The sequence below is a fragment of the Thunnus albacares genome, chromosome 22 (genome assembly GCF_914725855.1).
Source record: "Thunnus albacares chromosome 22, fThuAlb1.1, whole genome shotgun sequence".
Taxonomy (NCBI): domain Eukaryota; kingdom Metazoa; phylum Chordata; class Actinopteri; order Scombriformes; family Scombridae; genus Thunnus; species Thunnus albacares.
Genome location: NC_058127.1, coordinates 4,114,105 through 4,141,380, shown reverse-complemented (window position 1 = coordinate 4,141,380; position 27,276 = coordinate 4,114,105). Strand labels below are relative to the sequence as shown.

General features: G+C 39.3%; 2 protein-coding genes across 2 annotated transcripts; both read right to left on the bottom strand.

Moving 5' to 3' along the window:
- Positions 1-3,227: 3,227 nt before the first annotated feature.
- Positions 3,228-7,106, bottom strand: LOC122974458 (mucin-5AC-like). The gene is made up of 5 exons (XM_044342490.1): positions 7,003-7,106; positions 4,809-6,574; positions 4,251-4,370; positions 3,865-4,163; positions 3,228-3,623 (listed from the first exon to the last, which is right to left on the bottom strand). The coding sequence occupies exons 1-5, from the start codon at positions 7,104-7,106 to the stop codon at positions 3,228-3,230; spliced, it is 2,685 nt and encodes an 894-aa protein (XP_044198425.1).
- An 8,290-nt stretch (positions 7,107-15,396) lies between these two features.
- On the bottom strand, positions 15,397-26,018 carry LOC122974457 (protein-glutamine gamma-glutamyltransferase 2-like). Its single transcript, XM_044342489.1, has 14 exons — positions 26,009-26,018; positions 25,407-25,574; positions 23,777-23,895; positions 23,313-23,441; positions 22,433-22,610; positions 22,179-22,314; positions 21,356-21,498; positions 21,067-21,182; positions 20,554-20,680; positions 19,819-19,931; positions 19,025-19,199; positions 18,457-18,620; positions 16,922-17,055; positions 15,397-15,942 (listed from the first exon to the last, which is right to left on the bottom strand). The coding sequence occupies exons 1-14, from the start codon at positions 26,016-26,018 to the stop codon at positions 15,792-15,794; spliced, it is 1,863 nt and encodes a 620-aa protein (XP_044198424.1). The 3' UTR covers positions 15,397-15,791.
- Between the last annotated feature and the right edge of the window lie 1,258 nt (positions 26,019-27,276).

Below are 27,276 nucleotides of genomic sequence, written 5' to 3'. Positions count from 1 at the left end.
TGCGAGAAACCTACTGACTTAGATTAGAGCCTCATGAAATCTGCCAGAAAAGACAGACAATCCAAGTGGTTCTTTATTACACTTTTATAGAAAGGAAACAGTGTTACCATATCTCCAATATTAACTAAGCTGATGAAAGAAGTCTGAATATTATTGTCAATGGAGGTGCTGGTAGTGTGCCCACAAAGGTTTTCTCTTTTTTCCGTTTTAACCTTACCTGAGAGAGAGGTGATGGAGGTAAGACAAGTTCTGTTTGTGGCCATCTGCGGGGGACTTTCCTGACTGATCTGGGATTTTGTATAAGGGGTGCTGGATTCATTTTAGAGGTTCAGGGGCCAAAAAGTCTGTGTTTGTGTGAGGGCCTTTTCATACCTGCAGACAAAGGGGTTTTAGGCTTATCTTGGACTTTTAGCTACATAAAATAACAATGTCCTGACAGCTTTGATGGAGGTCAGGATTCGTCCATAAGGGCTGCTTTATTACAAACAATTCCACCGTATTGATCTGAATTGGTGTGTAACAGCTGACCTCTTGAACTCACAGTCATTGGTGTAGATGGGTAGCAGAACACAGAATATTAACTACTGTCAGATCCTGATCGATGTGGTGTCAATGAAGTTATAAATTGTGTGAATGCGCACATCACTCTCTCAATTTAAAGACACCTATCGTTTCAGCTGCTGTGCGACACTGCAGGTATTTAATAAAGTCAAAGGAAAGAATCTGATGCACAGCTGACTATTGGCAACACACACAACATCGGTACTGATGTTTCTGCAACAACATTCATTGACACCTGAATAACATAAATTCAGTAAAATTCAGACATTAATCTAACACGTTTCAGACCTGCCTGAGTCACATTAATAGCTGTGGCTTATTCTGATGGACATTTGAGTTGATTATGTTAAAGATGCAAAATACTAGAGAAGTAAAAGAGGCAAAATACATGGAAGTTGGTTTGTGATTGTGGAGAATTCTGTGTTTGTGTATCTCTGCTAATTAAAGACACACAAATTGAGGCTTTTGTGCTCTCTGCAGTTTTCATTATGGACCAGTCTCTGTGCTGAAATGTGAAGAAAAGCATGAAACACTGTTAACAGTAACTTTACTGCCTGTATGAGTCTGATTATGTGCAGCAGCATATTTCTCCCCCTCCCCCTGTCACTCCGTGTTAAGTTCCACTCTGTTATATCAAATATACCAGGCTCAAACCATTCGCAGCTGAAGCAGTGGCGGCCCACAGCACCTACAGGACAGACCCAAAGCTCTGGTACCACACTCACCACTGTTGTGTTCACTGTTGCTGTTGACATGAACAGAAACCAGATGCAGGAGGTTTTCTGTAATTCACTGCATCTTTTCATCGTAAGTGTTGGAATATAGGGGCATTTGAGAGGATACACTGATTTGCGACTTAAAAAGAATATGGGAGGAGGGTAAAGTGGGGGCGCCAATGGCCCCTTTGCCCCTCTACTTCTGGCGCCAGTGCCAATAACCTACCACAATTGCAGCAACCAACCAGAGGCTCAACCCTTTGCGGATCCATTTTTATGTCCCAATAATTGCTCAGATCCCAGTATTTAAAAATTAAAATAGATTTCAAATTGAATTTGGTTTCAGAAGCTTTGGGGGCTTGGTATGTCATAAAATTATATAAAATGTATCAAAAAAATGGCTGCGCCTGACAATTACTTAATTATCTATTAATGTCAATCATTTTCTTAATTAATCAATTAAACTTTTGATCTGTAAAACATCAGAAAATTGTGAAAAAAAATCAGTCACATTTTCCTAGATCCAAAAGTGATGTCATTAATTATAAAATGTTTGGCATTCTCCTTGCAAATGTATTTTTAATCAATTCAAAACAATTAATCAATTATCAAAATAGTTGTAGATACATTTTCTGTCAATTGACTTGTAATTGTTGCAGCTGCAATCAATACACAAGCCCACACTGTCTGTCAGTTTTTAATATAAATGAAATTCAAATGAGGACTTAATTCCAGCTGCCGTCATGAGCAGTAACCTGAGCAGAAGAATAAGTAAGAAATGGAGACTCAATTATGATTCTGTTCAAAGGACACAAAAAAGTTCTCAGTAGGGCACAAAATAATAACATGCTAGAAGTACACAGCAGATAAACATAACTTAATGCACCTCTTTTACTATTGTAGGCCTGTAAATATCTCCCTAATGTTGATAAATTTAAGTAAACTTAATTAAAATACACTTTTTAATGATGATAATAATAAACTTTATTTATATAGCAGTGATTTTCATGGTTACAACATTTAAGCACAACAATTAAGCAGTAAAATCAGACAATTGGAATAAAATGAAATAAAACAGAATGAAATACCCATAGTTTAAGGTTAGGAAATAATAATGACAAATATCAAATAATAAAACAACAGTAGTAATAAAACTGATAAGGCATGTTGGAAATAAACAGTGTGGTATAAATTGAATGAAGCCTTTTTTTAAAGACTAGAATAAAAAAGATGAAAGTAGTTTGAATTTAATTAAATCATTATTTTTCATTTTTCATTTAATTTCATAATCATTAATTAAATCATGATCTGAATACAAAATGAAATACAAACCCTGTATTTTCCTGAACAATGATTACACTTAAATCTTCTAATAATCTTTAACATTTCTGTTACAAAATCTACTATGTAGCCATGATAAATGAGCCCTTTACAAATGCATTTTGATATCATTTCAAATAAGATAAATGAAATGTACATGAACTGTAGCAGGCAAATGACAATATTGATTAAACAATTTAAAATATGATTAAAATCCAAGATGAAATAAGACAAGTTAAGGCAGAAACTGCATATAAGCAGTGTTAGAGAAGGGGCGGGGGTGCAGATTTTTTCCTTTGAGATGATGTAATGTACTTGTATATTTCTCATAAAAAGCCAAATCCCACTTTTAACAAATATGTTTAATGAGATGATTAAACAGAAAAGGGAACTTTTTTCCTCAGTCAAAAAAGCTCAGTGTGAAGTCTGAAAAAGGTAGAGTTTTGGAAAGGAAATGTTTTACAATGGTGAAACATGAGGGTGGCCCAATTTGTCCATCTACCTGAGATCTGTAGTATGTATATTTATGCTTCCATTAATTGTATAAGAATACAATGTGTCATATATGAGTTATTATCATAAGTGTTCAATTGGGATGGAAAGTATGAACAGTTAAGCACAAAACACCTGCTAGCGGTTATTCTGGTATTGGTATAACACTTGGTAGTAGGCAAGGACATTCTGGTAATGGTGAAAAATGGATGCTGATGTAAGAGGAGGACACAGGGTGGAGGGAGGGTAAGAAGTTGGAGCAGGAGCTGTAGGGGAAGGTGAACTCTGAGTGTAGATGATATGATGAGTCACTGATGCTGCAGAACTAGTTGAGTTGGACTGAGAATCAGTTGTTGTTGGATGAGCAGAATTCATGGTTTTAAGGTCAGATGTGTTAGTTTGATTAGGAAACAAACTGAAAGGAAAAGTGGCATTTGAAAGGGTAGCGGTGGAGCTTGAAGGAACAGAATGACTAGTGTGAGATGTCATAGAGGTTAATGGGCTCTTTGTAGTTTTTGCAAGGAAAAACAGTGGCTGGTGCCGAGGTAAGTTGAGGAATGGTGGAGTTTGGAGTTACAGTAAAGCCTGCTGGAGAGGTTGTGGCAGATGAAGGTATATTAATAACTCTTGCAGTGATTGGAGAGGGTTTGATAGAAGTACTTTCAGGAGTTTTTTGGGCACTAGTTGCCGAATGATGAGTAATGACTGTGAGGGAGGTAGATGTACTGGCAGTTTGAGATGTAGCAGTGACTGCTGAACCACCACCTCCTCCTACACCAACACCTCCCAGCACACCAATACCTCCTGCACCACCACCACCTCCTCCTACACCAACACCTCCCACCACACCAATACCTCCTGCACCACCACCACCTCCTCCTACACCACCCCCTCCACGTGCACCACCACCACCTCCTCCTGCACCACCACCACCTCCTCCTATACCACCACCTCCTCGTATACCACCGCCTCCACCTGCACCACCACCACCTCCTCCTGCACCACCACCACCTCCTACTGCACCACCACCATCTCCTCCTATACCACCATCTCCTCGTATACCACTGCCTCCACCTGCACGACCACCACCTCCTCCTACACCACCATCTCCTCCTCCTACACCACCCCCTCCTCCTGCATCACCACCATCTCCTCCTATACCACCACCTCCTCGTATACCACCGCCTCCACCTGCACCACCACCACCTCCTCCTGCACCACCACCACCTCCTCCTGCACCAACACCTCCCGGCACACCAATAGCTCTCAGTACACCACTACCTATCTGTACAAAAATATCTCTTAGAGCACCAAGAATTCCCAGTAGAGTATCACCAACACCTCTCAGCGCATCAGTAAATCCTCCCTGATTTCCTCCTTGCCCTCTGTCCTTGTCATTTTCTGAATTGTTCTTTCAATTCTTTGTAGTTGTAGTTGTGGTTGTGGTAGTCGTAGTAGTGCTAACTGTTGTAGTGGAAGTAGCTGTTGTCGCAGTAGTAGTTTTGGTGGCTGTTGTAGGTACTGTAGTTGTTGGTGGAATGTTAGTAGTCTGGGGTTGAGTAGTTGTAGGAAAATGTGTGGTTGGATGAGTAGTAGCGGTAGATGGTAGGACAGATGTGGTCAGAGGAGGAGTGGTTGTTAGTGGACTAGTTATTTTTGTGTCTGTAGTTGTGGGTATAGTTGTGCTCAGAGTGGTAGTAGTAACAGTTGAGGGAGTACTTGTTGTAACACCATGGAGAGTTGTAGGTGTTAGAGGGCCAGGTGTGGTACTAGGAGTGGCAGATGTGGTACTGATCTGGGCAGATGTGGTAGTAAAATGGCCAGATGTGGTAAAGAGAGAGGCAGATGTAAAAGTGCCAGGTGTGCTACTGAGAGTGTCAGATGTAGTACTTGGTGGGGCAGATGTAGAAGTACCAAATGTGGTAGTAAGAGGGCCAGATGTGGTAGTAAAAGGGCCAGATGTAGTAGTGAGGTGAGTAGATGTGGTAGTAAAAGAACCAGATGTGGTAGTGAGAGGAGCAGATGCGGTAGTAAAAGGGCTAGAAGTGCTACTGAGATGGCCAGATGTGGTACTTGGTGGATCAGATGTAGAAGTGCCAGATGTGGTAGTAAAAGGTCCTGATGTGGTTCTGAGAGGGGCAGATGTGGTACTGGGAGGGCCAGATGTGGTATTTGGTGGGTCAGATGTAGAAGTGCCAGATGTAGTAGTAAAAGATCCAGATGTGGTACTTGGAGAGACAGATGTGGTACTTGGTGGGTCAGATGTAGAAGTGCCAGATGTGGCAGTAAAAAGTCCAGATGTGGTACTGAGAGGGACAGATGTAGTACTTGGTGGGTCAGATGTAGAAGTGTCAGATGTGGCAGTAAAAGGGCCAGATGTGGTACTTGGTGGGTCAGATGTAGAATTGCCAGATGTGGTAGTAAAAGGGCCAGATGTGGTTCTGAGAGGGACAGATGTATAAGTGCCAGATGTGGCAGTGAAAAGTCCAGATGTGGTACTGAGAGGGACAGATGTGTTACTTGGTGGGTCAGATGTAGAAGTGCCAAATGTGGCAGTAAAAGGGCCAGATGTGGTACTTGGTGGGGCAGATGTAGATGTGGTCGTAAGAGAGCCAGAAGTGGTTCTGAGAGGGACAGATGTAGAAGTGCCAGATGTGGTAGTAAAAAGTCCAGATGTGGTAACGGGAGGGACAGATGTAGAAGTGCCAGATGTGGTAGTAAAAGGTCCTGATGTGGTTCTGAGAGGGGCAGATGTGGTACTGGGAGGGCCAGATGTGGTATTTGGTGGGTCAGATGTAGAAGTGCCAGATGTCGTAGTAAAAGATCCAGATGTGGTACTTGGAGGGACAGATGTAGTACTTGGTGGGTCAGATGTAGAATTGCCAGATGTGGTGGTAAAAGGGCCAGATGTGGTTCTGAGAGGGACAGATGTAGAAGTGCCAGATGTGGTACTGAGAGTGCCAGATGTAGTACTTGGTGGGGCAGATGTAGAAGTACCAAATGTGGTAGTAAGAGGGCCAGATGTGGTAGTAAAAGGGCCAGATGTAGTAGTGAGGGGAGTAGATGTGGTAGTAAAAGAACCAGATGTGGTAGTGAGAGGAGCAGATGTGGTAGTAAAAGGGCTAGAAGTGGTACTGAGATGGCCAGATGTGGTACTTGGTGGATCAGATGTAGAAGTGCCAGATGTGGTAGTAAAAGGTCCTGATGTGGTTCTGAGAGGGGCAGATGTGGTACTGGGAGGGCCAGATGTGGTACTTGGTGGATCAGATGTAGAAGTGCCAGATGTGGTAGTAAAAGGTCCTGATGTGGTTCTGAGAGGGGCAGATGTGGTACTGGGAGGGCCAGATGTGGTATTTGGTGGGTCAGATGTAGAAGTGCCAGATGTGGTAGTAAAAGGGCCAGATGTGGTTCTGAGAGGTACAGATGTGGTACTTGGTGGGTCAGATGTAGATGTGCCAGATGTGGTAGTTTGATTAGGAGACAAACTGAAAGGAAAAGTGGCATTTGAAAGGGTAGTGGTGGAGCTTGAAGGAACAGAATGACTAGTGTGAGATGTCATAGAGGTTAATGGGCTCTTTGTAGTTTTTGCAAGGTAAACAGTGGCTGGTGCCAAGGTAAGTTGAGGAATGGTGGAGTTTGGAGTTACAGTAAAGCCTGCTGGAGAGGTTGTGGCAGATGAAGGTATATTAATAACTCTTGCAGTGATTGGAGAGGGTTTGATAGAAGTACTTTCAGGAGTTTGTTGGGCACTAGTTGCCGAATGATGAGTAATGACTGTGAGGGAGGTAGATGTACTGGCAGTTTGAGATGTAGCAGTGACTGCTGAACCACCACCTCCTCCTGCACCAACACCTCCCAGCACACCAATACCTCCTGCACCACCACCACCTCCTCCTACACCAACACCTCCCACCACACCAATACCTCCTGCACCACCACCCCCTCCTCCTGCACCACCACCTCCTTGTATACCACCGCCTCCACCTGCACCACCACCCCCTCCACTTGCACCACCATCCCCTCCTCCTATACCACCACCTCCTCCTACACCACCATCTCCTCCTCCTACACCACCCCCTCCTCCTGCATCACCACCATCTCCTCCTATACCACCACCTCCTCGTATACCACCGCCTCCACCTGCACCACCACCACCTCCTCCTGCACCACCACCACCTCCTCCTGCACCAACACCTCCCGGCACACCAATAGCTCTCAGTACACCACTACCTATCTGTACAAAAATATCTCTTAGAGCACCAAGAATTCCCAGTAGAGTATCACCAACACCTCTCAGCGCATCAGTAAATCCTCCCTGATTTCCTCCTTGCCCTCTGTCCTTGTCATTTTCTGAATTGTTCTTTCAATTCTTTGTAGTTGTAGTTGTGGTTGTGGTAGTCGTAGTAGTGCTAACTGTTGTAGTGGAAGTAGCTGTTGTCGCAGTAGTAGTTTTGGTGGCTGTTGTAGGTACTGTAGTTGTTGGTGGAATGTTAGTAGTCTGGGGTTGAGTAGTTGTAGGAAAATTTGTGGTTGGATGAGTAGTAGCGGTAGATGGTAGGACAGATGTGGTCAGAGGAGGAGTGGTTGTTAGTGGACTAGTTATTTTTGTGTCTGTAGTTGTGGGTATAGTTGTGCTCAGAGTGGTAGTAGTAACAGTTGAGGGAGTACTTGTTGTAACACCATGGAGAGTTGTAGGTGTTAGAGGTGTGGTACTAGGAGTGGCAGATGTGGTACTGATCTGGGCAGATGTGGTAGTAAAATGGCCAGATGTGGTAAAGAGAGAGGCAGATGTAGAAGTGCCAGGTGTGCTACTGAGAGTGCTAGATGTAGTACTTGGTGGGGCAGATGTAGAAGTACCAAATGTGGTAGTAAGAGGGCCAGATGTAGTAGTGAGGGGAGTAGATGTGGTAGTAAAAGAACCAGATGTGGTAGTGAGAGGAGCAGATGCGGTAGTAAAAGGGCTAGAAGTGCTACTGAGATGGCCAGATGTGGTACTTGGTGGATCAGATGTAGAAGTGCCAGATGTGGTAGTAAAAGGTCCTGATGTGGTTCTGAGAGGGGCAGATGTGGTACTGGGAGGGCCAGATGTGGTATTTGGTGGGTCAGATGTAGAAGTGCCAGATGTAGTAGTAAAAGATCCAGATGTGGTACTTGGAGAGACAGATGTGGTACTTGGTGGGTCAGATGTAGAAGTGCCAGATGTGGCAGTAAAAGGGCCAGATGTGGTACTTGGTGGGTCAGATGTAGAATTGCCAGATGTGGTAGTAAAAGGGCCAGATGTGGTTCTGAGAGGGACAGATGTAGAAGTGCCAGATGTGGCAGTGAAAAGTCCAGATGTGGTACTGAGAGGGACAGATGTGGTACTTGGTGGGTCAGATGTAGAAGTGCCAGATGTGGCAGTAAAAGGGCCGGATGTGGTACTTGGTGGGGCAGATGTAGATGTGGTCTTAAGAGGGCCAGAAGTGGTTCTGAGAGGGACAGATGTAGAAGTGCCAGATGTGGTAGTAAAAAGTCCAGATGTGGTAATGGGAGGGACAGATGTAGAAGTGCCAGATGTGGAAGTGGGAGAGTCAGATGTTGAAATTGGGGAGGTAGAGGTGGTTGTGGGAGGGGCAGAAGTAGTTGAAATGGGTGGTGGGCACTCGCAGTTAGTGCTAAGATTTTGGTACAACCCAGTGACAGTTTTGTTCAGAGGGCACTGTGTTCCAGGAAACACTTCAAATACGGAGGGAAATGTGCTCAGTTGTCCTTGGAGTTCTTCCAGGGTCTTAGTCTGCAGATATTTGTTTTTAGATTCATCTGGAACGTTGTCACCCCAGTGGGCACTCGCTAGCCACTTGTCCACATTGCTATTGTAGCAGCAGAATGCTGACCAGAGCATGGAGGGAATATTTACCCTGTTTCTGAGGGTGTTGTTGGTGCTGGGTTGTGCTCCTATTACCACAAAGCTTTCAATAACATTGTTGTTGGTGCAGTATTTGTCCATAACACATTTGATGCACTTCTCCATTTTGTTCCAGCTTCCGTTGTTGAATTCGGCATGTTGTGGAACAATGTTGGTCAGGGTGAAGGTAGATATTTTATCAGTTTTATGAAATGCATAACAACTTGGAAATAAATGGCCCCTTTGAAAGACACTGTTGTTTCTATAATCACTGTTCCCAGCCTGATGGTTGTAGTTCTTGATTCTCCCAGCCCTCCCCATGTTCTTGCCTTTCTGTTCGTCCTCAAGCTGTAAGAGTTGGAAGGAAAGTTACTGATGCAGGCAGGGTAGCAGTGAAGTAGATTAAATGTTCAGTAACTAATTGGTTACACAAAGTGAAAATTATTTAATCTCTCAGCAACCTTATGCAATGTGACCATGAAACTGAGCAGGTTTCAAGGGTAAGCTTAATTTATTTTTGTAGATTCTGCTAATTTCCATTTTACAAAGCAAATATGGATTGACAACAGTTAAAAAAATGTGAGAGTATCAGCTTTCATCCAAACCTGGTCAGTGCAGGCATAAAGAAACATGCATTATGGGAAAATATTCTTGACAATGCCTCAACCCAAGATGCTGCAATATTATACAATATAGAGCACTTGCAAAACAGTCAATAAATGATAAACATGATCACTAAAAAAAGTAAAAGGTTATTATGATTATTGTTAATAGCAGTTACAGTTGCAGCACTTTGACAACCAAGTCAATTTGTCAAAGAGGACATATTCTGCATATTTCCAGGTCTATATCTCTGGAGTATCTTTGCATGATTTACAGTTCAATCACCTTATTTATCTTATACTGGCCCTTCATGCAGCCCCTCAGCCCAGCCTCTATCTGAAACAGGTCATTTTAGCTCCTGTCTCTTTAAGGCCCCCCTCCCAATGAGCCCACTCTGTTCTGATTAGTCACCTCTGGAGGCAAAGTACTTTTCAAATAATGTCAAAAAACCTGTGGAACAGCCTCAGCAACAGAGGCTATGCAAGTAGAGGTAAGTTTGCAAAGAAAGCATTTAGAGCAGGTTGAAGCCCAACTTTATAACAGTATATCAATGACAAAAACATTACAAAAAGCATAATATGTCCCCTTTTAAGCGCTGTACTTAGCCCTCTAGGCAGTTGTTAATTAATTCTGGACAGTATGATAGCAGACCAGCCAGATTTACAGTAGTACATAAATCTTTCTCCAGCTATGTAGTATTGCAGTATCATCACAGTTTATTTCAGCCTAAAATATATATATTTCAACTGGCTGATGACTATTTTACAAAATGTGACCAGTTAACACAAGTAAATATTTAAGTAGTTAACTAGCTAAGATAACTCATATTATTAGAAGGCTTGAGTATGTAGAAATTATCTGCACCTAAAAATACAATATTATGGTTGTGAAATCATTTTTTGTCAAAAAACACACCTGTGGCTCTATCTTCCAGGTCAGATGTCTGGGTCTCTTACTTCCATCATCCCCTCTGTACTTGCCAGCAGAAAACACTGGGATCTTGTTATTGGTGTCGTAGAGCGTCACAAACCTTTTTGTGTTTTCAAAAGTCTGGCAAATTAGTTTGTATCGGTTCTGGTTCAGGATGTTCCCGCCCTCCAAGATTCCTGGGACTTGTGGTGGAGTTCCCCCAAGGAAAAACTCTGAACAGTTTGACATGAACTTCACCACTTCAGTCGTTGTGGGAACGATGGACAGGAGGAGGAGGGCAGTAATGGGCAGGAAACACCAAGTCTTCCGTGACGTCATCATCAAACACTGTGTGTCATCAGGTCAGAAGAAGAACAAAAAGAATCATCAAACATTTTAATTACAGTAAGTTAGGCTGCAGTTACATCTGCAAAAGATAACTGTTACATGTCAAGTCAAAATAAATGATTCACTGGATTAAATCAGTGAATAGACTGAGCATATTTATATTTTGTAGTAACATATCTTTATTTATATGTATTGTAGCGAATGAGTTCAGGATTCATCCATAAGGGCTGCTATATTACAAACATATAACCATATAAACCTGAATCTGTGTAACAGCTGTTCTGTGTAGATGTGTAGCAGAACACAGAACATGAAATTACCGCTGCTGTGCCAAGTGCGTAAATGCGCACAACCTCTTTCACAGTTTGGAGACGCACTTATCGTTTCAGCTGCTGTGTGATGCTGCAGCCAACTGTGGGCATCAAACAGAACATCGGTACTGATATTTCGGCGAAATCCTGGATACATTCATTGACACCTGAACAACATTATTCTAAGATTCAGACTAATCTAACACGTTTCAGACATGCCTGAGTCACATTCATTTTGATGTCCTATTTTGATGGACATTTATGTCATAATGTCAAATATTAGATAAGAAAAAGAAGCAAAATACATGAAAGTTGGTTTGTGATTGTGGAGAGTTCTCTGTGTGCACATCTCTGCTAATTATAGACACTTAATTTGAGGCTTTTGTTCTCTCTGCAGTTTTCATTATGGACCAATATTTGTGCTGAAATGTGGAGGAAAGCCTGAAACACTAGAAACGGCTCCGCTCACTCAATCAGACCCCCAAAAAGGGCAAATTGCAATCAGCTGCAAAACTTTATGGGCGTGTTTGCGCCGGCATATCATTAGCGCAAAATCTTTTGTAAACAGGACCTTAAAACGGGGCAGATTGCACGTGCAAATGCTGCGCATTTCGCGGTGCTGTTAGCGGGCGCTGTCCATTCTTTGTAGATTTGGCTCTTAGTGCAGTAACTTTTCTTTCATAACTGAGTAAGCTCTCTGTTTGCTTAATATGTTACTGTTGTTGATACATCAGTTGAATTGACATTTTCTGTTCAGTGTAGTTATAGAATAGTTTCATGTAGGTGAATAGTGGTAAATTGCATAATGAGTATGATATTAATGCATCCTATTCCTACTTTATTATGTTGCATAAACCACGTCAGGTCACAGTCTAATACAGAGTGACTTGCATCATATGTGTGTGGTAATTAGTAAAGCACCAGTTGAGGATATCTTCTTCTTCTCCAGTTCTTACTGGACTGTCTGTGGTGATTGTACATTCATTTAAAATATTACAACTAGGGATTCTCATAAGTAAGAAGTCTTAAGCTAAACAACCAACACCTTCTCCGTCACACATTCCCTCAATTAAAAAAATACAAAACAAGTTGGGATAAAATCACTGTAATATAGTTGTATTTCCTACATTTTTGTGCTGTATTTCAGTATGAATAGTGAAACAACCTTGAAGTGTTCTATAAAAATATTCTCAGTGATTATCACTAAAGCCTTTGCCATTTTTATTGTACTTTGGGTTCCTGGTAGCTTTATACTTTGTTTTATAGTTGAGTCTGTGCTGGAAAAAAGGATACCATACCTGTTGGGTATGGACAATGTGAAAGGTGCTGAGCAAAGATACAAAAAGAAGGCACAGAAAGTCTGCAAAAATTAACCAGAATTGACTCGAGAGAAGACTTTCCTCTGTGACTTTAAATAGAACTGCAACGATTAGTTGATCAGTAGACAACTATTACTATACAGTTTATTTCTGTATCAAGATCATTTTAAGTTAGAAGCCATTTTAATATGAAGCAGCTGTGTGTCTTCACTACAATTACAAATACAAACATGAATAAAATGAAGCATTAACAGGTAAAAGGAAAAAGGAAAAAGCTTACCATGTCTTCAGGTTCACACAGCCATGGAAACAAGACTCCAAGTCTCCTGCAAATCTCAACTGAACCTAAGAAGGAAGTCTGAATCATACAGAATATATAAAGCATTATGTAAAAGTGGGTGTGCTCTTACCATCAGTGATATTGAGTTTACTCTTAATTGACCTTTATCAAGGTCAAAGCTACTTTACATAGCATTACTAAATGATACAAATAAAAAAAATTAAAAAGACAAAAAAAGTAGAAGAATAAATATGGCTTCGTTAAATTGTAGTCACAGAGGCCTCGTAGCACTGGATAGAAAATTAAACAGTTGAGGTGAGTTTTAAGGGACTTGAAGAGGAGAGAGAGATGTGGTGATGGAGAGAGTCAGCAAGATAGGACAGGGCCTATTTATGAACAGTGATTAGAAGGACTTTGAACTGAATTTGTTGCAGGACACGAAGCTGGTGGAGGTTATTTAAGAAAGGGATAAAGAAGAAGCAAGCCACAAACTTTTAAAGGACAAGTTTACAATTGTTCAAGTGTGTCTTAAAACAACAGTCAGGGGCCCAAAGGAACATCGAAACATGTTTTTCTTGCTGTAATCATTCCTCCTGTTCATACTGACCAATAGAAGATCCCTTCATAATGACCTTACAATGGAAGTGGTGGGGAACAAAATCCACAGTCCTCCTTCTGTGCAAAAATAAATGTAAAAGTTTATCTGAAGCTAATATGAAGCTTCAGCGTCCAAATGAGTGAAATCAAGTAGATATCTTTCAACGTTACAGTCATTTCAATGCCAAAGTCCCTCTTTTTATAGTATGAATTTCTGAAAAGCAGCTTTCACAGAAACTTGTTGTTCTTCTTTTTTCATGGTTTCCAGTTATTGAAGTCATGGGTTTAACAAGAACTCACCCTGTGTAGAAACAACAATCAAAACCAACTTTAAAGGATATGGCTGGTGATTTTCAGCAAATCACATCTTTGGATCCAAACCAACAATGAACTGATCTACTAACAAGTATTGTGTGTTTATCCAAAGCCTGATATATCTTATTCCTTTGTGCTGTAGACCTTGTTGTTGTCCAAAAACTATTAACTACTAACTATACACACACAATACTTGTAAGTAGATCAGTTCATTGTTGGTTTGGATCCAAACATGAGATTTGTTGACAATAAGAAAAACATGAAAATCGCCAGACATTTCCTTTAAATTCACAAACTTTTGCCTAAAACATTAACACAACTGCATTATGACAGTTCTTTAGCATTTTAATGTCACAGTTGAGACTAAAGGCCCAAATGCACTAAGCAATAATTGACATTTGATGCTCTTATGGCGCACTGCAAGCATCAGATTTGAAATTCCAACCACAGAACCAACACAGGTTTTTCATTTTTCTATTAACAGCTGCATTAGTTGGATGTAATGAATAAATGAAAAGGAGAAATGCAGAGGAAGACAATCAAACTGAAATTGGAGTGTCTGTTTCCACAATAAATCACCTGTTGACTGTTTGATATTTATTTATTTGGGCCTTTGCAATCCTTCTGAGAATAACTAAACCACTAAAGCAGAAAATTATGCTGACGTTGCATTGAGTCTCAGGAAAAATTGACTGGTTTCACCATTTTAGAGAAATGAAACTGCAGTATATGAAGAGTTGCAGTAGGTTCCTCTATAACACCAAGGGTTAGTGGTCAGGGTGAGCACCATCTGTTTTGCTTGTTAAAAATTGTATTGCAAGAAGTTTTAGGACTAAACAACAACTATTTGACTGAACATTTTATAAACTACTGAACTGTTCCATCCAATATTGGTGGTAATATCAATCATGTTTGTGATTTATGCAAAATAAATAAAGTTTTTGAAGAAGAGAGATGGGGGTTAGGGCACAGTGAAATTCAGATGTGTGTCCTCACTAATTAGCCGATGCTAGAGGCCTGGTGACATGGGGAATACTTGCAGTGCTAATTGGTGAATAACTAGTTGTCAAGCTAATACCTTACACATTAGTCACTATGTGACTTCTACTAGCTTCTGAGAATATGCAAAGTAAACTCCAGGAACACGCTTCATTTTTTTTTCAGAGAGACTGAAGAAACATTGAATGAGAGATTGCATTTGTGTTTTTGTCATGTGGAGGGCATATGAACAATATATTGCTTACTGTTGTGTGATGATTGTCTGGCACCACAGAAATATAAAATGAAATATTCCCGATTGAGCCGTCACAATGCAACAGGACCTCAAGGAAAGGAAAATAAATTTATTTTTTAAATTCTGTTGTATTTTTACAACCTCCACAAGGTTTTGGCCATCATCCCAATTAGTTATAGAAAAAAACCTGACAAAACATTAGAGTGCCAAATGTGGATTCATCCGCCACTGAAAATAGTCCCCAACAAATTCACTATGTCCTCCTGTTTAAGTAACGTTTGTTAAATATTACCCTGCCCAGCTTTTTCAAGGGATTGCTGAGCCTTTTTTTAAAAACTGAAACTATATATTTGTGAGCTGTTTTTTTAAAGGCATCCCCCCTCCTAGAATATGAGAATTATAGTCTCTTGCTGTGTTAAAACAGTTTTAAAACTTGTAGGCTGCATTTTGATTAAAAACCAAGTCATCAAAATCATTCCGTTCAAGAAGAAGAGGGTAGTAAAACTGTAAACTGAAGGAAAAAGCATTTATGCATTAGTTAAAGTCCAACGTTATTCAATTTACAAACAAAGAAAAGCTGAAATCCTCACATTTTTAAGAATCTAAGGGAACGTTTGACATTTCTGACTGATAAATGACTCAAATAATTTATCAGTTGTAAAAATAGTTATTGATTAATTTACAGATTGACTACTCGATTAATGAACAAGGACAAAATGCATTCAACACATTTGTTAGGCCTCAAGGATACACCACAAGTTAAAATGTAATATATGAAGAAAAAAACTACACTGCTCCATGAACAATAATGAGTAACATAGTGAATATCTGACTTTTTTTAGTCTAAATCAGAGCCTGCAAACACACAGGGCGTACAGGAAGTTGTAAGTGTAAGCAAAGCTTCATGGTTTGACGTCGACAGTGCAGGTCCCCTTTATGTCTCTGAAAAGGTGGCAGTCAAAGTCGGCCACCACAGTCTTCAGTCCGGCCTTGTAGGGAATCGTTCTGATCTGAAGCTTCAGTGTCGCATTTGGCGGCAACTCTCTGATGTTGCTGATAAACACAGATACACAATCGTATCAACTAATGGTCTTATTGCATCTAATTTTGACAGCAGTGCTAATTTTAAAGATCAGGTATCATGGCCTTTTTTGACTCATTTTTATAAATTCTAAGTCTTTTTTAAACAAAAGTTGATGATATTTCTCTAAAAGCATCTTTCCTTACAGCTCAGATTCCCCTCTGTCCTCTCTCAGGCTGTTGCCAAAACTACATTGTTAATGACAACCTACTCTGATTGGCTGGAGGAGTGGCGCCCACCTTTACTCCCAGTTGTTCCTTTATGCCGTATCTGTACCTGGAGTAATGTCTGCAGCTGCACAGTATATAATGATCTATGAAGCAGAGTCTGACCCTGAATGAAGGGAAGAACCTGCTGTTGCACAGTTGAGACTTCAACAGGGTGTTTCAGAACAATAAGATCGTGTCTAAGTTTCCTCACAAAGCAAAAGTCATTTTTTAAAAACATAGCTGGAGGTCGCTAGCTTAGTTTTAGTACACTTCCAGTGTCCTGTTTTGCTTGTCATCCAGCTGAAATGCAAACTCTGACTACAGAAGTTACGGCAGTTATGGTCTTGTGCTAAAGCTTCCTCCAGATTTGATTTGACTTTCTGGTGTGATGTATTTTTTTAACTAATAGACTGGCTATTTCTCTCTGCCTCCAGTCTTTATGCTAAGCTAAGCTAATTGCCTCCTGGCTCTAGCCCCATTCTTAATGTACATACATGAGATTGATATCAAGCAAAAATAAACTTCCCCAGATACTGAACTGTTTCTTTAAATGCAGTGAGTCATACAATAGGAAACTGATTCATCTGAGTGGAAGATGAGCTGCTGCCAAAACAACAACTTCACAGCCAACAATTGAGAAAGAGAAATAATTTTAATTATATTAATAAATTGTATGACACCTCTAAGAGGATCTAGATAGTACCATATACTGTAGATACAAACCTGGTAACTGCATACTAACCTTTCTATGCAGTTTGATTTGAACAGGCCATGTCCAATGACGCTCAGAGAGCAGTTTCTGAGCGTCTCATTGCGTGGGTTTATAAATTCCAACTCCATAACCATTGTACGGTCCAGAAGGGCCTGACCCAAAACCTATAACACACACAGATAGCACAGCATTTACATACTTCACATGGCCTGGCCTGGATAAACAAACACACCTGTACATAGCCACAGTATTTTAAGTTGAAAGCTGGAGGACAGGTGCTAAACTAGTGACAATTAGGTTTTTTTTAGCCATGCTAAAGGAATGTTGGTCTGTTGACTGGTCCCTAGTGAAATATCTCAAAAACAATTGGATGGAACTGTAGATTGTAGATTCAGTTTTCTCCACGTTGTGATTTTTAGCTTCCACCCGCCTTTAACAACACAATCAAGGACTTGTAAACTCAGTGATTAGGCATTTCTTGCCGAAATTCACCATGGGGGTCGTATTTAACTTCTGTCCACAGTCTTGTACCTTTGGCTTTTTGTCCAAGTTGTTCATCTTTTGTTCTGATTATTCAACCAGGAGAGTTTCCTGCTGATCCAAGGCGTAGAAGATCTCAAACTGTGAGTAACGTAACATTGTCTTTAGGAAAAAAGTAACGGCATTATTACTGCGGGAACCAAGGGCGCCAAAATAGCTCCTCTGACCTCAACTGGTTTATGACCAAATAATATCCTCATCAGCCTCTGCAATAGGCAGTTGTTTTTAGTGCTAATTAGCAGTGGTTAGCTATAAGGTGGTGAATGTGGTAGACATTATACCTGCTTAAATGCTCTTCTGCACTTTGTTTTCTCTGTAGCACAGTGGCGGAAGAAGTATTCAGATCAGTTACTTCAGTAAAAATAAAAATATGGCAATGTTAAAATATTCCGTTACAAGTAAAGGTCCTGCATGAAAAAATCCTACTACAGTCAAAATACATAAGTATTATGAGCTTGATGTAGTTAAAGTATTGCAGTAAAAGTAGTGGTTTGGTCCCTCTGACTGATATATTATTATATATGACATCATTAGATTATTAATAGTGAAGCATCAGTGTTAGAGCAGCATGTTACTGTTGTAGCTGCTGGAGGTGGAGCTAGTTTCAACTACTTTATATACAGTTAGCTAGTTTAGTCCAGTGGTTCCCAACCTAGGGGTCGGGCCCCTCCAAAGGGTCAGCAGATAAATCTATAGTGGAGTAGAAAGAACAATATTTCCCTCTGAAATGTAGTGGAGTGGAAGTATAAAGTAGCATCACATGGAAATACTCAAGTTCAAGTATCTCAAAATTGTACTTAAGTACAGTACTTGAGTACTTAGTTACTTTCCACCACTGCTGTAGCAGCACATAAAAAATTGACTGACAGAACCAGTTACAGTGTCTGGCTGGCAGTGTCCTGTTATCAGTTGAAGTTATCACCTTGAGTGTACTGTCACTTCCTTGGATGCTCAATCAAACACTTTCTTGCAGTTTTACATAATCAACAACAAAGGATTTATCTGTCTGTCAATAATCTACTGACCTTCATAGAGATGAGAGGGTCCCGCGGGACGAGGCTGATCTCGGTCTCATAGATGTCATCCTGCTTATTTTTGTCAATGGCCACGGCCGAAACCTCTATACTGTCGCAGCTGAGCAAGTTTTTACCGTAGACCGAGAACGGGATCTGGATAGGTAGGGTCACATCTGGAGAGGAAGGAAAGTGAAAGGTCACCATGCATTCAGGGTGTTGATACGTGTGGCAAACAAACAGGGCAATAGTTATGATTTCATTTTAGATTCTGTATCGTGACTTGAGGCGGAGTTTAAACTTGCATTGTAATAAAAGTTATTCATTTTTCTAAGGGCATTTTGTGGGTCTGTTTTCAAACTTTTTTTACAGAATCAAAATTTTCCACATCTAATTATGTTTTACTGTCACATGTGGTCTTTAAAACTTGAAAATGGGTCATAATGGATTCAGCACATTTATAACTTCTTTTGTACACAGCAGTTGCAGTTTTGGGCTTCAAATACATGTAACGGTTCTATAATTAACTTACATTTACATCAAATTCCACTATTTAGCCAAAGTAGAGAATAATGTAGACCTTTTCCAGGCAGCAGCACCTTCTCATGCTCTATGTTCTGGATGTTGCATGCTGGAATGCCGTTGTACCGCATGGTCTTGGCATTGATATGGATCAGCATTGTCCTGATGATGTGATCTTTGCTGTGCAACCTCAGCTTCAGCTTGATGTCCTGACCTTTCATCGCCTTGGTCTCCTGGTGTTAAATAAAAAAGGTAAGAAATGTTGTCCACCACTTTAGCTTAAACTTAAATATCTCAGCTATTATTGGATGGATTGCCAAGACATTTTTTACCAATATTCATTGCAGATGATGTATCCTTCAAACTCATGTTGAATCATTATGTAAAAATGTCACTTTGTCAAATAATTACCTGCAAAATTAATGAAATTCTGTCTATATTTAGTGCAAATTAGCAAATTTTAACATGCTAACATCCTAAATATGGTCCACACAGTAAACATTATACTTGCTAAATGTCAGCATCTGCGAGCATGTTAGCATGCTAACGTTAACATTTAGTCCAAAGCACAGCTATGTACGGTTATGTACGGTTTAAATCTTTTATTCGACATTAGGGGCTATCTGTTCGACAATTTCAATAAGACAGAGAAATTCGACTCTATGCTGTGGAAAAAAACTGTCTTAGTTTGACATTTGACCCTACTTTGTACTCACTTGAAAAACCTGTTTGGACATGAGTTATAAATCTAAAGGAATACCTCAAAGCTGAAGAGGTTTATTATAGCACACTGAACTACTGCATGTTCACACAATATTATAAAGTTGTGCCTCTCAGCATCTTGAGTTTTACCTCTTTGATCTTCATCTCCACTTTCAGCGGCTCCACTGGTCTGTGACACTCTTGATCATCTTCTGAGTTCAAGCTGTTTGCATGCTTGAAGACTTTCCTCTCCTTTGAACTGCCTGTTAAAATAACCACCATTCAATTAAGTTAGGGCTGAGAATCACGTGATTAAAAAACACCAAATAAATATTCTCGTAAAGACACAATGAAGCCCATAGAAAATGCTGATATTGTTGGGTAGCTGCTAGGGTGTTACTAGAACGTTGTGACAGTGTTCTGGGGGGTTGTTACAGTGTTAGTAGTTGGTTGCCAACTCGCTATTTGGATGTTACTTTTCCGTTGCTAGAGATGAAGACAGGGAGTTAGAAATAGTGGTTATAGTGTTTTTGCCGGTTGCTAAGGTGTTGCTATTGGCACAGGTACTGTTGGCTCCTTGTAATGTTGGTGATCTGGGAATTTCAGCCTTTAGTAATGTGGCAATTGGTTATCTTTGGTTAGAACATCAACTAAATGCACCATTTTGCCCTGCAAAACCAGAAAACATCTAAAAAATAACTAATTTGTGTTCCCAGTTTAATAATGTGCTCTCAATTAAATAAATTGTGCTTAAACATATTTTACAGGATAATGGACTTTTTTGCTGTTTCGCCACAAATAAAGTAAAACGTGCACACAAACTATTAAATTGTGAGCAAAAATTTGTATTCTTTGCAAATACACATATTAGCACGCAGTCTTGACCTTCTCTGTGTTTGTAGCTGTTTGTGATATCATTCCTCATATTGGAGCCCACAGCTTTTGTAGAGATGTTTTGACCCACTGTCGTGGTGTCAGACTGAATTTTCCTCCTGGAACCATCAGCGCTGACCTGAGAACAGGAGCATAAAATCAGAACAGAAATCCGGGGTTGTTTTGTGTGAGAAGAGGGTAAAAAACTGTTTACAACTATTTTTATATACACAGCACTTATTTGTTCTTACCTCAATTAGATCAACAAATGTTGGTCTCAAAATTGGTCTCATTTTGAGATTTTTGTCCCAAAATCTCAAAATTTAATCAGTAAATGTTGTTCTCCATTTCCAACAGAAAATAATTATAGCAAGGAAAATGGTAGTAAGAAGGAACTGTGACATGAATTAAGAATTGGGTAGTCTTCTCTTTGATAGTGTTCAATAAACCAGTAGATTGTGTAAAATGTGACATAGGAGGGAAATTTTGAGGAACCCTGTAGAGATATTAAATATCGGTGCTGACCATCCACTTTACAATGTCTGCGTTGACCTCAGCGAAGACAAATGGCACATCATACTTCAAGTTAGTGTCCCCCTTGAGGATGGCAATGACTGGGGTTGGACCACAGCAATACTCCCCTGAGACAAGAAAAACAAAGTTTGACTAAAGTTCGCCTTTTTTGTATATTTTAATAATTTGTCTGTAAACCAAACAGACAACTTGAATTTAAAAAAAAACTGAGCCTATGATTGAACCCTGTGAAACACTTTTTGTACTTTTACAAAACTTTGTCTTAGTTTAAAAATTTCACCTTCACTTTTTTCCTGTGGTGTGGGATCCAAGACCTGCCAGCCGTCGTAGCTGTTATCTTTCTGGAGGTCTGGCCGTTTCATCCATCCCTCCACCCACACATGGAAGTTCCTGCATGACATACAGAAGATGTGTTTCCCAAACCTCAGGATTCTCAAGGGTCGGACCTAATGGTGTTTTCCTGTGGCTAGAGTTGTCTGGTTGATTGCTAGGGTGTTTCTAGGTGGTTCCTGTGATGTTGTCAGGGTTTTTTTAATTGCTAGGGCATTAATCTGTGATTGGTAGGGTACTTGAGATGGTTAATAGTGTGTTTAAAATATTGATGATTGATTAATCATTTTTTAAGCAAAAATGCCAAATATTTTCTGTTTTCAGTCTCTCAAATGCCAAGCTTTTTTATTTTCTCTGCTTCATGTCAATGTAAACTGAGTAAAGTTTGGTTTTGGACTGGTGGTCAGATAAAACAAGATATCTGAAGATGTCATCTTGGACTGTGAGAAATTATAACAGACATTTCTCACTATTATCTGTCATTTTATAGGCCCAATGATAAATCGAAAATATAATCTGCAGATTAATCAACAATGAAAATAATCATTTGTTGCAGTCCTAATTACAAAGACCAAAAAGGGGATCTTAATTATTTTATGCCCTAACCCAAATAAATGGGAGGAAAATAGATGAAGAGGCCATATAGTGTATTGACGGGTTTAATACTGATTCAAAAAAAATCACAACCATTTTAGTAGAGGACTGGGCCTGCTTTCCAAAAAGCATCTTGTTAGAATATTAAATTTGCCTTTTTGTCTGAATGCTTGTCTTACCAGATACTTTCTTTTGCCTTATTGCCTTGCCGTCCATACAAGTCGTAGAACACATCTATAGTGAGACTCTTGTTACTGTCATGAGCTGACTTGAAGTTTGTGACAACTCGACACGGGATACCAAGAAACCGCATCACTGCAATCATAAACGCATTTCAACATGCAGGTACAAATACATATGTAAACAAGTTAATGATCAATTCAGTCTGCAAATAATAATCTTATGTACATGAACAAGACAACATGTACTGTACCTGAACACATTATGCCAGCAAACACCCAGCACTGTCCATACTTGACGGGATGGCAATTTTTTTTATACCACTGCTGAAGGATGTCAACGCTGCCCATCCACTGTGTGGGTCTTACTCCATCACTATAGTCATCATGCCAGCGTCCCTCTAACACACCTCGGTCACCATTACAGTTGATCTGGAATTAGAGAAGCTCTAAATGTTGTGGTCTGCCATTTGAACTATTAGTGCTTTGTATATTGGTTAAAGAGGACATTTCCAGCTCCATATTTTTATTCTAGGGCTCTACTTGAATACCTTTGCATGATTTACAGTTGAGATCACCTTATTTATCTTATACCGGCCCTTTATGCAGCCCCTCAGTTCAACCTCTGTCTGAAACAGGCAGTTTTAGCTCCTGTCTCTTTAAGGCCCCCGGTCTTAAAGAGGCAGAACTTTGGGGCTGCATAAAGGACCAGTAGAAGATAAATAGTTTTTAACTGTAAATCATACAAAGATATTCCAGTAGAGCCCCAGAATATAAATATAGACCTGGAAAGGTGTAATTTAACATAGACATTATAACAGTATATAAATGACAGAAAATCACAGAAAGCATGTTATGTCCCCGTAAAGACGTGGAACTGTATAAGAAGTACTCAAATTTTTTACTTACTTTAAATAAAATTATAAATGCCACAATTGAAGAATGCTTTATTACAAGTAAATACTGCATTTGAAACGTAAAATTGAGTTAACACACATTTTTATTATTTTTGATTAATTAATTAGTTAGCCACTGGGAAAAACATATTTCATCTAGAAAGCTGTCTGGCTGCTGTCAAAAGGCATTCTGGGAAAATGAACAACAGCTCTCATCTTGAAATAACTCTGGTCCTACCATGGCGCTGACCACACGGCTCACATAGATGGGGTTACAGCGAGCAGAGACATCATCAGCTGGATCTCTCAAGTATTTTGGGTTGATGTCCAACATCGTGAGACAAATGTCCACCATTTCCTCCTCAAACTGAGTAGAAAGAAACATTAGAACTACTTAGAACTACCAATTGACCAGCATACCATCCAAACTATTCACAAAAATGATTCATATGCCTGTTTTCTGATTCACCATTGATGTGGTAACGTTTAGTCACAACTTAGTTAGGAAATGATCATGGTCATAGTTAGGAGAAAACAACGTTGACTTTTTGTAGGCACAGTAGACAGAAAATGAACAGCTGTTTCCTGTGTCCAAATCTTTTGTGGCGCTAATAACATCATGCTACATAATTTTACCTGTGCTGAAGCAATGCAGGATATGCGGGGTAGTCATAAGGCAAATTTAATCACTCTAATGCACACCTGTCCAAAGTCCCAGGCCACATGGCTGATGTCATGTGCCGTTCCTACGAAGATGACTCCCTGTTCGTTCATCACATATTCTTGTCTTTCCCTCTCATCAGGAAGGTACACCCAGTCATCTACAAGCAAAAACACACACAAGTGTAATGCTAACATCTGTAAACCAGCACAGAAAACACACAGAGGCTCCTCTTAAATGTCTCCCTCTATTCTTTCCATCTCTTTTAATTTCTTCATACTATTTATTTACATTAATTTGGATCAAAACTTTAAACATATATATTGTGCATCCAGAGCAGAAGCCAAAATGCAGAAGTTATGTTTTTGTGCAGTGGAAGTGCTTCAGTAATGGAAAGTCTTAGTCACAGATTTTTTCAGTTTTTTATCAGGGCTGCAATAAGGCTACCTACATGGGCACCAGGGGTTGAAGAGCACCACCAGGGTCCCCAGAGCGGTTGTTTCTTTCTCCGTCTTTGCAGACAGTGAGTACCTCCCAACAGGAGCGTCAGCTGGCGGGGTCAGGGACAGGGTCACAATGCCCCTCTGCAACTTGGCCCTCCTGTCAATACGACCGCTCCATATCGCCTTGACATCACTGAAGTACATGTGGGAGGGGTTCCCGAACACAGACCGGGTACCTTGTATTAGAGATGGAGCAGGACCTGAGGTTGGGATGGGTGGGGTTAGAGGAGAGGTGGATGAATGAGATCATGTAGGTAGTTTAGAAAAGGCATGTCATGTTTTTCTTTCTTGCATCATCATTACCCAACTGTTTGCAGATATTTTGGCACTTACGTTATTTTGGGACATCAAAATGTTCTGCACCCAATGTAATCACAATGACATTTTGCAGACACTCAATAAATAATGACATTTTGGTGCATTTAACAATCAAATCACATATGATAGTGGAATAAAAAGATATCTAAAACTAGAATTTGTCATTGTTTTTATATTCATTAAATTACTCTTCTAATTTTTAAAATGGCAAGTTTTGCACCAAAAGCATCACTGTAACCACATTTTTGGGGTTAAGATACAAAGACCTTTATTGTCATCTCACCACAGTTACATTTCTAGTTTTCAGTTCAATGCTACATATGATGACATGACATTTCATTTCCCAGGGCTTTGATGCTTTTTCCTTGTCAAAACCTGTTGCCTACATTACTCACAATGCAACTTGACTGCCAACAGTTCAGTCTGAGATTCAGCTGTGTTATGTTAGTAGCGGCTAATGTAGCCTGAAGCTGCTAACCTTTCACTTCCAAGCTTGTAGTCTTCAGCCCCAAGCGACGCTGACTCAGGTTACATCACTTGAGGTAATTTATCACCTGGAAACACACTTTGATGTGGAAAATCTGTGGAGTTCCCCTTTAATTACAGTCTTTAAAAAGTCTATAAAACTATGTACTTTTATTTGAAAGAATGCAGATATAAATGGCTCAGGAGCACCATCATCTAGTTTGATGGAAAGCCAATTTAAAAATTAGTTTTATAATTCATATTTGCCAGCTAACTATGCCAATTCTTCTAAATAATTTGACATTATGACAGAACGGCAACGCAGGTAAATCATCGTTAAAATAGCTGCAAACCACTGTAACAGTGTGACAGTTTAGTAATTTACCCGTCTCCACAGTGAAGACCAGCGTATCGTACACCTCAAATGGTTGCATCATTTCCAGGGTCAGGAGGAAGGACTGGCCCCGCCTCACAATCAGCTGCTTTGTTGATATTTCAATGGTGCGATGGGCAACGTTGTTTGTCTGGCAGTGGAAGTCCACATTCTTGATCACTGCAACAGAAAACGACATTGACAGTTACAGAGAGACAGCTGAAATAACCCTTGAAAGTATTGGTCTGTCATATATGGCAGGTTTGCAAGGGAGTAAAGGCTGTCTTAAATGACACATTTAGAACAAATAATAATCCTGCTTTTCATAAAATCAGTGATATAACAAAAAAAGTTAGAAATGCTGTGTAAATTGCTGTATTTTAAATGCACTAACCCTTCTTAAAAGCATGTTTTCCTCACTACAGAGGTGATACTTAATGTTAGATAATGTTTTACCATTTTTACCACAAAGACTACCAACCCTTACTGTCTTATCTTTGATTGATGTTCAACTCTTGTCTTTTTAGGAGAATATTTATTAACTTGAGCGGAAATGATCTCCTTTCAGGTTGTAAAACTTTCTTTAGATAAAACTGTAGTAGTGCTGTTAGTACCAGTAGTCATTTTTATGATCTTTATCAGTCCCGTCTGTCCTGTTCTGTCTGTCTACATAATCGGTAATCATCTCTGATAGGATGGATAAGAGTGAAGAATTTCTCTCCTAGACGTTACTTTCACATCTGAAAACCTTAAGATGCTGCTTCTGTGATTTGCATGAGTGTGAGAGGTGAAAACAGTTGCTAAAAATTTCAACTTTTGGAGGTGAACTTACTGGACTTTTTTAAAATTAAAAGACAAAATAAAACAAAAGAACTAAATAGCTGAACCTCCTTAATGTTTGTTGAACTTTTAATCTAAAATGAATCTAAAGGAAAAAAATAGTAAAAAAGACTTGTTTTACATGGTTATTATCACTGTAGTAAAAATATTACGTATTTTTTGCAATAATTATTACATAATTATACATATTTAATACACATTTTATTTTATTACTACTAAGCATAGTGTTGACGATGATATTGACAATTCTCTGCAAAGTACTTAAGACATGCCACTCTGAAAATTAAATTAACGGTTCTTTATTTAATTAAGTTTTGTAAATTAAAGCGGGAGAGAAAATGAAACACATTAGTAAATAAAAATCAAATTTTAAAAATATTTCAAATGAAATTCCAAATCAATAGTTAATCATTAATTCATCAATGATTAATTATGTTTTTTTATGAAACGTAGCTTTTGTTTGGAGTTTTTCAGTTGCATTTTTTAAATCTAATATTTTTTTAAAGCAGGTTTTCTACATATATTACTTAACTTATTGATTATGATATAATTATTTTCTTGACACACTTAAGCTTCCATATTTGTGACTCCACATCATACTCCTTATTGTTACTTCATAACAATAAGGAGTAAATTACAGCTGAAACATTTATGTTTAAACTCTCAACTTAGAATAATCAATCGTTTCCTCTAGACAGCAATTAGTTAGTATTTTTGATCAATTATAAAAAACAATAATATTGTATATTATTGTATGTATATATGTATGTATATATATATATATATATATATATATATATATATATATATATATATATATATATATATATATATATATATATATATATAATTACATATTATATATATATATACACAATAATATTACATATTACATACACTGCACTTAATTAATACTCACTCTTTGCTGTCCTGTTAGCTGTTCTTTCTGTACCTGTGAGAAGCAAAGTCTGCACTCAGTTCAGCACTGAAAACAGTGAGTGTGCAACCAGGCAGCGTCCAGCATTTATAGACACGAAGATAT

What these genes read in the sequence shown, in the direction of transcription:
- LOC122974457 (XM_044342489.1), bottom strand. An exon ending in TGGAGATGAAGATCAAAGAG is followed by an intron (nt 19,200 to 19,818) that starts GTAAAACTCAAG and finishes ATTTAACACCAG; the next exon opens with GAGACCAAGGCGATGAAAGG. An exon ending in AAATCAAACTGCATAGAAAG is followed by an intron (nt 15,943 to 16,921) that starts GTTAGTATGCAG and finishes TGTGTTTATCAG; the next exon opens with CAACATCAGAGAGTTGCCGC.
- LOC122974458 (XM_044342490.1), bottom strand. Translation starts at nt 7,106, where the DNA reads ATGGTGGTGCAAGTGGAGGGGGTGGTGGTGCAGGTGGAGGCGGTGGTA. An exon ending in GTGCAGGAGGTATTGGTGTG is followed by an intron (nt 6,575 to 7,002) that starts GTGGGAGGTGTT and finishes TTTTCCTTTCAG; the next exon opens with TTTGTCTCCTAATCAAACTA. An exon ending in GTGTGCTGGGAGGTGTTGGT is followed by an intron (nt 3,624 to 3,864) that starts GTAGGAGGAGGT and finishes CCTCGGCACCAG; the next exon opens with CCACTGTTTTTCCTTGCAAA.